The 10,600-nt window shown below is 40.4% G+C and overlaps 1 protein-coding gene across 1 annotated transcript; it reads right to left on the minus strand.

Moving 5' to 3' along the window:
- Positions 1 to 193: 193 nt before the first annotated feature.
- LOC104238243 (uncharacterized) lies at positions 194 to 8,665 on the minus strand. Its single transcript, XM_009792563.2, has 5 exons — positions 8,211 to 8,665; positions 7,763 to 7,898; positions 7,501 to 7,568; positions 7,322 to 7,408; positions 194 to 745 (listed from the first exon to the last, which is right to left on the minus strand). Exons 1-5 carry the CDS (start codon positions 8,577 to 8,579, stop codon positions 677 to 679), a joined length of 729 nt encoding a protein of 242 aa, XP_009790865.1. The 5' UTR covers positions 8,580 to 8,665; the 3' UTR covers positions 194 to 676.
- Positions 8,666 to 10,600: the final 1,935 nt, after the last annotated feature.

Genomic DNA, 10,600 nt, shown 5'->3' on the forward strand with positions numbered 1-10,600 from the left:
GGAGCTCAAGTTCGACCTAAACAAGTGTCATTAAGAACGCCTTTACCATAAAAATGCATGGTCAAGGAATTGTGATCATTAAAGAAAGGAAGCATTGTGTCAAAGTTTCCAACTTGACAAAGTTCTCTCTCTTGACAAGATAAAAAGTTTCATATTGGAAGTGAAATGTAGGCACTGAATTAACAGTGGGGACTTGATAAAAATGCACACGATTTTGGTATTTAGCTTGTTTACTCTGCTACAGTCAAGCTGATACATTTGCTCTTGCAATTTTGATGCAGTAGTTTTACAGCATGTCCTTAGAACAAAATAGCATGCGCAAAAGAAGAAAATTCTCTTGACCAAATATCTGAGCAGAATTGGTATGTGATAATGCATCACCTTGCTACAAGACTTCTTCACGAACGAGCCAAGGGGAGAGGTGGGAAACAGGACAAAGTACATGAGTAGTGTCAAGATTCACCTCTGTATTGTATATTTGTACAGATCTTTGCTTGATCTTGTCATGTAAACAATAAACACAAAGCAGTGCATACCATGGGCCAGATATACTGGAATCTGGCTTTACAAGTCGCTGTAGTTCAAACGATGAGCAAAGAGTGCATACTATATGCTTTAAATAAGCAATTGCCTAGTCGGCAGTAAGACTGCTGGTGACAAAAATAAATCTATGAACCTAAATTTTCTTCTCCGCCACAATGCTTTCCAATAGTGAATCACAAGCATCTTCAAGCAGATCTAGTACCTGTGAGCAAGACGTGGTGGAGTTGAGCATTAGATGCATGTCACTTTGAGCATCAACCACAAGATTAATGGCTAACAAAAGCAAACTATGACTCACACATAATATAAAGACAGTAGCAGCAAAACAAAATCATATTAAATTAATATTATCAAAAAAGAGCTTCAGAAGGGTCCCCTTGCAGAAACTCGTATCACTGCAAAAGAGATTTTACTTTTAAAGAAAAAGGCTTTCTCAGCATTTTCTGTAGAAATCATTCAACAGGAAATAAAAGACAATTGTTCCCGGCTTATTTGGAAGAACTTGGAAACTACGAGAGTATCCATATTTCCTTTTCAATCCTTTTCACATATTCAAGGACTTAGCAGTTCTCCAAAATACCTCCTTGGATTTTTCCAACCAAATATTTCAAAGTGATCCTTGTCAATAGCCTAAATTTTAGAACTCTTGTCCTATGTACCATCTTGAAGACACCTATAACTAAGGCTGATGAAAATGGGATGACGAAACAAGCATCAGGGCTCATATATGAGACTTATTTCATAAGACTTGTATGTTCTATGAAAAGCAAGAAGAGACACGAGTTATGATCTGAGAGAGGAAAAAGTTTAGATTTTAAAACATGTGGGGTGGAATCCAAGGGGTTTGCTCACATGGTTAACGGTTGGTGGGACTTTTTTGTAGATAGGAAATGTGTTGGCTAGAACACTGAAGCTACTAAGTTAAAGTTGAGGAGCAAAACACTATTCCCTTTGGATGCCCTGAGAAGAAGATTACACACTTGCTGAATAAAATAATGGTTTTGGTAATATCACGAGGAAATAAATTTATCAGACTGAGAAATGGCAAAGAAAGTTGATGCTTCTATGGAGCTAAAACAAGTGGAAAAGCTGGAAAAGATATCCTGGAGATAAAAGTCTCGAGTATTGTGCTGAAGTCTGCTGATAAAAAAACCCAAATTCTTCTAAAAATGGCAAACGTGCATAGAAGGCATAATCTGATTGACATATAAAAAATTGTTATGAAATTAAACAAAAGAACAATAGTGAAAGAAGTGCAAGACTATTGAGAGGATATAGAACTTTCTTGATGTCATTCGAGCGTATATAACATAAACTTCAGTGCCTCCGAGTGTAGACCTTACATCAAAAGGTGTAAAGTTCATGTGGACCAGGATGAATGAGTCAAGGTCAAAATCAGGATGACAGATTCCTGGCTGCCACCAATTAGGAGGAGATGCCGCCGAACATGGTTCAAGTACCTTTACTCAGATTTGTTTCAGACCACTTATCCATCAGCTAGACTCTACCAATGTGAGAAGAACACGGGCTCCTTTCACTTTTGAGAACATGTAGTTGAAAGAGGGGCTTTGGATGTAGGAAATCATGGTGGTGAATCTATCAAGTCACCAGAGTCATTCCGTCTAGCAAAGAATTTTTTTTTTTTGATAACGTAAATTGTATTAATCAAAAGGGGGAGAACTCCCGTATACAAGAAGTATACCAAAAAGTAGAGAATTTACATCAGAACATGATTCTCTACAAATGACGCCCAATCTTCTATACAAATAGGGGCTATATGAGTGCACCAAAAAGCGATCAAAGATAAAAGACTATTCTTAAAATGTGAAAAAGGAGACACAATCCCCTCAAAAGCTCTCCTATTTCTCTTTCCCCAAACTATCCACATGAGAGCTAACGGGGCGAACTTCCACGCCTTTTGCTTTCTTCTTCTACGGAAACCGGTCCAGCTATATAGCATTTCCTTTACAGTGCGTGTCATCACCCATTGAACACCAAAAAGGTTCAGGATCGCCCTCCACAAAGCCGAGGACACAAGGCAATGCAACAAAAGATGATCAACTTCTTCCCCTGAGCTTTTACACATATAGCACCAACTAACAAGTGTAATTCCCCTCTTTCGCAGATTCTCAGCAGTCAAAATCACTCCCCTCGCCGCTAGCCATGCAAAAAACCACACCTTCGTGGGCGCCTTAGGAATCCAGATCGAGGAGTATGGAAAAGAGGCCTCCTCTCTCACCAACATATTCTGGTAAAAGAACTTTACGGTGAACAGACCATCGCCATGCAAACCCCATCTCCAAGAATCACAAGATGGATGAGGCATGTCTTGCCCATATAGCAGTGTCAATAAATCTTGGAGCTCCGCAATCTCCCAATCTTGCATTTTCCTTCTAAATGAGAGGTCTCATACTACCCCCCCCCCCCCCCATACATGCTCCTTACGAATCTGTTGGACCATCAATTCCTTCTGGTTTGAAACTCTGAAGACGTGGGGGAAGGAGACCCTCAGAGTATCCTCTCCACACCACCTATGATTCCAAAAGCTGATTCTCCTTCCATCTCCCACCATGTAAGAGATGTTGCCACTGAAGGATCCCCAATTCTTCATGATGCTCCTCCACATGCTACACCCGAAAGGTGTTGTGATTGCCTTGGTCCTCCAACCCCTCCCGTGGAATCATACTTTTCTACTATGACCTCCCTCCATAGAGCATGCTCTTCTACCCCGAATCTCCACAGCCATTTCCCCACCAAAGCTCTGTTGAATACCCTAAGATCTTTTACTCCAAGTCCACCCCACTTCTTTGCGGAAGTAACTCTCCCAATTCACTAGATGATACTTTCTAGTTCCATCTGCTGCATCCCATAGAAAATTCCTTTGAAGCCGCTCCAGTTTTTCTGTGATGCTCACAGGAGCTTGCAACAGGGACAAGTAATAGGTGGGCATACTCGATAAAGTGCTTTTAATGAGCACTTCCTTTCCGCCTTTTGACAAGTACCGTTTCTGCCAGCCTGCTAATCTTTTTTCAACCTTTCGATCACTGGATTCCAAACCGTAGTATCCTTATGCGAAGCGCCCAATGGGAGACCCAGGTAAGTAGTGGGAAGGGACCCCACCTTACATCTGAGAACATAAGACAAAGCATCAATGTTAGCAACCTCACCCACCGGGAAAATCTCATACTTGTCGAGGTTGATTTTGAGACCTGATACTATCTGAAACCACTGCAGGACCTGCTTCAGGTAGGTCAACTGATCCATATCGGCATCACAGAAAACCAGGGTGTCATCCGCAAAAAGCAAATGAGAGACTCTTCGGGCACTAGGCACCCGATCGAAGTTAAGAATCCTCTCAAGAAGCCTCTCCCCGCCGCTCGATCCATCATTTTACTCAAAGCATCCATCACTAGAATGAATAGCATGGGGGATAGGCGGTCTCCTTGCCTGAGACCCCTGGAGCTGCCAAAGAAACCACACGGGCTACCATTAACCAGGATAGAGAATCAGACTGAGGAAATGCAGAACATGATCCATCCCCTCCATCTTGCCCCAAACCCCATCCGCATCATAATAAAATCCAGGAACTCCCAATTGACATGGTCGAAAGCCTTCTCAAGGTTCAACTTGCATAGTAAGCCGAGATCTCTATTTTTCCTTCTGGAGTCTACAAGTTCATTTTCCACCAAAGCGACATCCAGCATCTGCCTACCTTCCACAAACGTATTCTGGGAGGACGAAACAGACACGTCAAGAACCTTCTTGCATCTATTGGAAAACACTTTAGAAATGATCTTGTAAATGCTCCCCACGAGACTAATAGGCATGTAGTCACTGATACAAGATGCACCTTCTTTCTTATGCACAATAGTAATAAAAGAAGCATTGATACTTCTCTCGAAAACACCATTCACATGGAAGTATTCAATGGCTTCCATCAACTCCCCTTGATGGTGTCCCAACAGAGCTGGAAGAAGGCCAAGGAGAAACCATCAGGGTCGGGGGCCTTATCACCAGCACAACTCGACACAGCCTCGTGCACCTCCTCCTCCTCGAAAGCCCTTTCTAGCCACTCACTGTCTCCCTCCCCTATGTGTGGTTGAACTCTATTCCCCCAAAGTTGGCCTCCAACTAACTTCCTCTTTGTATAAGTTCTCATAAAACCCCACTATCACCCCTTTTACCTCCTCCTCTCCCTCAATCCTCACCCCATCCACAACTAAGGACTTTATGAAGTTTCTCCTTCGATTTGCAACCGCCACCCTGTGGAAAAATTTGGTATTCGAGTTCCCTTCCTTTAACCATAGCGCCCTCGATTTGTGCCGCCAACTAGTCTCCTGAGCTATTGCTAACTCGAATATTTCCCTCTTAACCTCCCCCAATCTCTCTTTCTCAGATTCATCTAACTCACTCGCCCCTTCCCCTTTCTCTAGATCCCCAATTCATGCATAAGCTCCCTCATTTTAACCTCTACCCTCCCAAGAACCTCCTTATTCCACTAATAATATCTCTCTTGAGCAATTTAAGTTTCTTTGAAAGACGGAATGAAGGTGTCCCCCGTAGCTTGACCACCATTCTTTCACCTTGTCACCAAACACGCACCCCCCTCCCTCTGCATCTATCTAGCAAGATAGGCAAATGATCCGAAGTCAGCCTAGGTAAAAGAATCTGCAGCACATTCGGCACCAGCTCATTCCAGGAGGGCGATATCAGAAATCTATCAAGTCTAGACCTTGAGTTAGAATCCTCTGCCCTGGCCCAAGTAAACCTTTCCCCTGACAGAGGAAGATCAATGAGAAAGTGATCATTGATGAAATCATACTACACCCTAATCTCTCCTCCGGGAATCTAATAGTATTAAAGTCTCCCCCCCAGAACCCATGAAATGTCCCATTCCCCTATCATATTGGCCAGTTCCTCCCAGAAAAACACCTTGGACCCTTCTCCTACCAGTCCGTACACTCCCCCAAATCCTCACTCAACCCCACTCACTCTATCTTTGACAAGAGCTGCTAAAGAAAAAACTCCCTTCTTAAAAGGAATTTAAGGGAATGGAACAAAGAGTTGTTAGGAACGGTTGATGTCAGGATGAGAGAGTTAATGTCACAACCCAAGCTTATGGCATGTATTGTCTGCTTGGGGCCTAGGCCCGTACGGATTTGTCTTTTTGGGCTACGGTACCTCGAGCCCCAAAAGCATGCGCATACCATGTGAACTTGTGTCATGCCTTATATAGCTCTTAACTTTTCTCTCTCATTCCGATGTGGGATTTGCCTAAGCTAACATGTGCACCCCTTCTTCAGAAGTTTGCTAGCCTAGAAGCATGTCAGTCCTACTTGACCCGTCCTCAACAGCCCGCCCTCTGACGCATTTTAAAGTCGTGCAGGCCTAGGCCCAAAGCGGACAATATCACTAGTGGATTGGGCTGTTACATATGGTATCAGAGCCACTCCGTGTGCAACCTTGAACGATGGTGGGGCAAATCTCAGCAAGGACACTGAGTCCCTAAGGAGGGTGTATGTCACACCCTAGGCGAATCCAACATTGACAAAACACGGGAGAGATGCTTGGTATATAAGTAAACACGCCTTAGACCCTAGTGACGTGTTTTAAAGTCATGTGGGCCTAAGCCCAAAGCAGGCAATATTACTAGTAGGCTGGCTGTTACAGTTAGTGAATGCATTCAGCGAGATAGAGGGACTCGAAAGGGTTAGAGAGTTAGACGAATGAAAAAAATGAGAAGGGAAGAAGTGAAGGGTGAAGTAGCTACGAGGGCTATACCTCAAGACACCATTCCTTGGTTCTTTTTCTCCATGTAGCCTAAGCTATCAAGATGAAAGGTAATATGAAGCCAGAAGCTGGATTAGGCGAATCCAACATTGACAAAACACGGGAGAGATGCTTGGTATATAAGTAAACAGGCCTTAGACCCTAGTGACGTGTTTTAAAGTCATGTGGGCCTAAGCCCAAAGCATGCAATATTACTAGTGGGCTGGCTGTTACAGTTAGTGAATGCATTCAGCGAGATAGAGGGACTCGAAAGGGTTAGAGAGTTAGACGAATGAAAAAAATGAGAAGGGAAGAAGTGAAGGGTGAAGTAGCTATGAGGGCTATAACTCAAGACACCATTCCTTGGTTCTTTTTCTCCATGTAGCCTAAGCTATTAAGATGAAAGGTAATATGAAGCCAGAAGCTAAGTGTCTAACGCATTGGGCATTAACGCATGTAAAGATAAGTAGGGTGGCTATTGTGTGCATACTTTCAAATAGCATTTAGTTTTTCGAGAACAGTTCTCTACCAAAAGAAAATGACAGAAAGCTGTATGATAGATGACATATAAACGCAGCATAGTAGGTCACTGGCTCATAATTTAGGAAAGCAATAGTTTTCTCTTCATTCTCTTAAAGTGTTGAGGACAAAAAAGCACATAAAAGACAAACTCACTGATCTCTCTTGTTTGCTATTATATACATTCTTTCCATGAAAATGTGGTTAAAAGTAGCTTATTAAGAGCTCTGGGCCTTTAACATCATTCTGTCGTTGTGGGTTTTAGGTATAAATTGGCATAGTAGTGTGAACAACTCCGTTCAAGACAACAGAACATAACCTTTTGTGTTATAACTATCATAATGCTCCAACAGTAAAGTTTAAACATTGCCGATTTTCCTGTATAGCTAGGAGCAAGAAGCCTTCATGTCATCTAAAATGTAAAAATCAGGCAGTTTAGGGTCATTTCTCATGTCTTAACAAAGATAAGACGGATTATTTTAGACATTACCTTCTCAAAACCTTGAGCTCCACCATAGTAAGGGTCTGGGACTTCAGTTTCGTCATGCTTCTTACAGTAGGAACACATCAAGCGAACCTGAATGTTAAATGCACTTCGATTAGGACAACAGACAAAAGAAATGCAATTGATAACAAATACCAATACAAGTGACCGATATATTAGCAAACCTTTTCAGGTGCATCAGCTGGTAATGTCTCTCTATGGATCCACCTCTCAAGAGCTCCAAGTATATCAGCTATAAGGGAAAAAACAATCAATTCTTGTTAACAATATAGCAGATACATATGTTACAAGCATCAACATCAACCAAAGAAGTAGTAAAGCTGATGTATAAAGAGAAGGACAAAACATGAAAAGAACCAATAAGAAAGAAAAGCTAAAAACACACATCTCCAAGAATTTGACAAAGGATTATTGCAAAAAATCCACCTTTATTTTGCTCATCCATAGCAAGAATGAGATCAAAATCTTTGAAATCAGAAGGCCTAATTGGCCTAGATATAGAAGTTATTGCAATTCCACGCCTTTTAGCAGCAGCCCTCATTCTTGGGTCAGCTTCATTTCCCTTGAAAGAAAAACAAGAACAGAATTAACAAAATCAATTTCAAGAAAGCTTCAAAACCATAAAAACTTAATAACTTTTTCAGACACCCAAGTGGATACACCTCATAATAATCAATAGTACCAGCTGAATCAATCTTAAACATGATCAATTCCAAGAAAGTTCCAAACTTTATAAGGGTTTACAATTATTACAAACACCCAATTGGCCAAACCTCATGATAATAAATAGTACTAGCTGAATCAATCTTAAACATGATCAATTCCAAGAAGGCTCAAAACTTTATAAATTTTAAAGACACCCAATTGGTTATACCTCATGATAATTAATAGTACCAGCAGAATCAATCTTGAACTTGGAATCAAGTCCTCTTTTTTTGACCAAATCAGTAAAGACGCCTTCAGCAGCTGGGCTTCTGCATATGTTACCAAGACACACAAAGAGAACAGAGAATGGTTTTGTCTGCTGTGAATTTGCTTCCGTATTTGATTCTTGGGATGCCATTGAAGCTTTGGTTATTAGTCTTTTATGGCTTTTTACACGAGGGTCTGAGTTTAGAAGAATTGGGTATTTAGAAGGATGAAGAAAGTTTAGAAATGGGAGTTTCAGAGAGTGAGGGGAGTAGCAGTTTGGTAATTTTGAGGTTGTTGGTATGGTGACTGTACTGTACAATAAGGACCTCATCACTTGACTTCTTGGATGTTGCAGTGGTGGTTGGTCTCGGACACAAGTTCTGGTAATGAATTAAAAAAATAAAGCTAAAGATATTTGAGAAATGAGAAATTATTTAGAAAGGCAAATTTTAGAATGAATATAAGATTTAATACAATTAATTTGGAATTAAGATATCAAAAAGGCAAATTTTAGAAGAAAAAGATATCAAAAGAGAAATTATGTGGAAAGTTTCATCATTATCTCATTTTGATCCAAGTACCCCTATACGTAATCATGAGGTCCAAAAGATCATCTATTTACACAATATAGCAAATCAAATGCATTAAAAGATAGTAAAAATATTTGGTTTCTGGTCCTAAACCAATTGTGAGGGGAGGACTTATCATATATTGGTGGTCTAATGCATACAAGTCCTGCTATATGCAATTTAGAAAATCTTAGATCAATACACAAAGATATGTTTCTCAAAAAAGATTGGGGATATATGTTAGTTTTTTTAACATTTGGGGATGGAATAAATAGCTGAAAAATATGTTATATGAATCGAATTATCATTAATATGATCCTCACTTAGAAGATAATTCAAGTAAAATGCCAGAAGCATTTACTGATCCAAAATTAAATATCATATTTCAACTGCAAATGCTCCTATTAAAATTAAAGTCCCTGAAGGATAGAATTTACTATACGCATGAAGCGTGGTAGACCATTCGGTCCCAAAGGTAACAATCCTTGAAAAATGATAGGAGCTAATGATCAAAATGATCATAATGAGGAGGAAATGAGCTCTAGAATAGCCCACGACATAACATTTCATGAAACTCCAAAAGAAGTTCAGGTACCTAAAAATAAAGAAAATGATGAGATCTCAACAAGTTATGTCCCTTGGGAACCGATACAAAATAATCATCGACGATATATTTAGCAACTCAATGAAATGATTTGCAGCACCTTCTTATTAAACAGGCAGGTTGCAAGTAGCTCATGCAGACAGTTTACAAGCAACTCAAGAAAAGTCTCGCAGCTGCTTCCTTTCTTCTATAAATAGAGGAGTTTTCAGTTCATTATGAACATGAGTTTGAATTCGAATAATATATCAGTTTCTCTCTATACTTGTCTTTACTTTACAGTCTTTATTTTATACCACGTTATCAGCACGAGACTCTGCCATCTCGAGCAAATGCTTTGAAAGTATCACAGGTATGAACTTTCTTTTTCTAAATAATGTCAAATCTTTCCAAACTTGAATTTATAGCCCTGGATATATCGGTCAAAAGCTTCATGTCTTTGGGTGCTTGATGCTGAAATTCATCTTGATGCGATGGGTCTGGCAGACACCATCAAGGACAAGAATCGGGCATCAAACCAAGACCATGCCAAAGCAATGATATTCCTACGCCATCACCTTGATGAGGGCCTGAAAATGGAATATCTCACTATTAAAGATCCAGTCATACTGTGGAATAATTTGAAAGATAGATATGACCACCTGAAGATGGTCGTTCTTCCACAGGCACGTTATGATTGGACTCATCTAAGGCTACAAGATTTTAAATCTATCAGTGAGTATAATTCTGCTATGTTCAGAATTATTTCCCAATTGAAATTATGTGGTGATAATATTACTGATCATGATATGTTGGAGAAAACTTTCACCACTTTTCATGCCTCGAATATGCTCCTGCAGCAGCAATATCGAGAGATGGGATTTAAAAAGTATTCTGAACTTATCTCACATCTTCTTATAGCAGAGCAACATAATGGGCTATTAATGAAAAATCATGAAAGCCGACCTATTGGTTCTTGTCCATTCCCTGAAGTGAATGAGACGAACTTCCACCAAGCTAAACGTGGAAGAGGTCGTGGCCCCAGTCGTGGTCATGGCCGTGGTCGGGGAAGAAACCCCAATCATGGTAATAATAATGCACCAAAGAAGCCTCCTCACCACCAGCAGTGGAAAAGGAAGGAACAAAAGCATGAAGCGGTGCAAGCGCCAAATGCAGAAAATGCATGCTATAGATGTGGAGGAA

The sequence above is a fragment of the Nicotiana sylvestris genome, chromosome 11 (genome assembly GCF_000393655.2).
Source record: "Nicotiana sylvestris chromosome 11, ASM39365v2, whole genome shotgun sequence".
NCBI lineage: Eukaryota > Viridiplantae > Streptophyta > Magnoliopsida > Solanales > Solanaceae > Nicotiana > Nicotiana sylvestris.

What these genes read in the sequence shown, in the direction of transcription:
- LOC104238243 (XM_009792563.2), bottom strand. Translation starts at nt 8,579, where the DNA reads ATGAGGTCCTTATTGTACAGTACAGTCACCATACCAACAACCTCAAAA. An exon ending in TATGGATGAGCAAAATAAAG is followed by an intron (nt 7,569 to 7,762) that starts GTGGATTTTTTG and finishes TTTCCCTTATAG; the next exon opens with CTGATATACTTGGAGCTCTT. An exon ending in GAGCTCAAGGTTTTGAGAAG is followed by an intron (nt 746 to 7,321) that starts GTAATGTCTAAA and finishes TCTTGCTCACAG; the next exon opens with GTACTAGATCTGCTTGAAGA.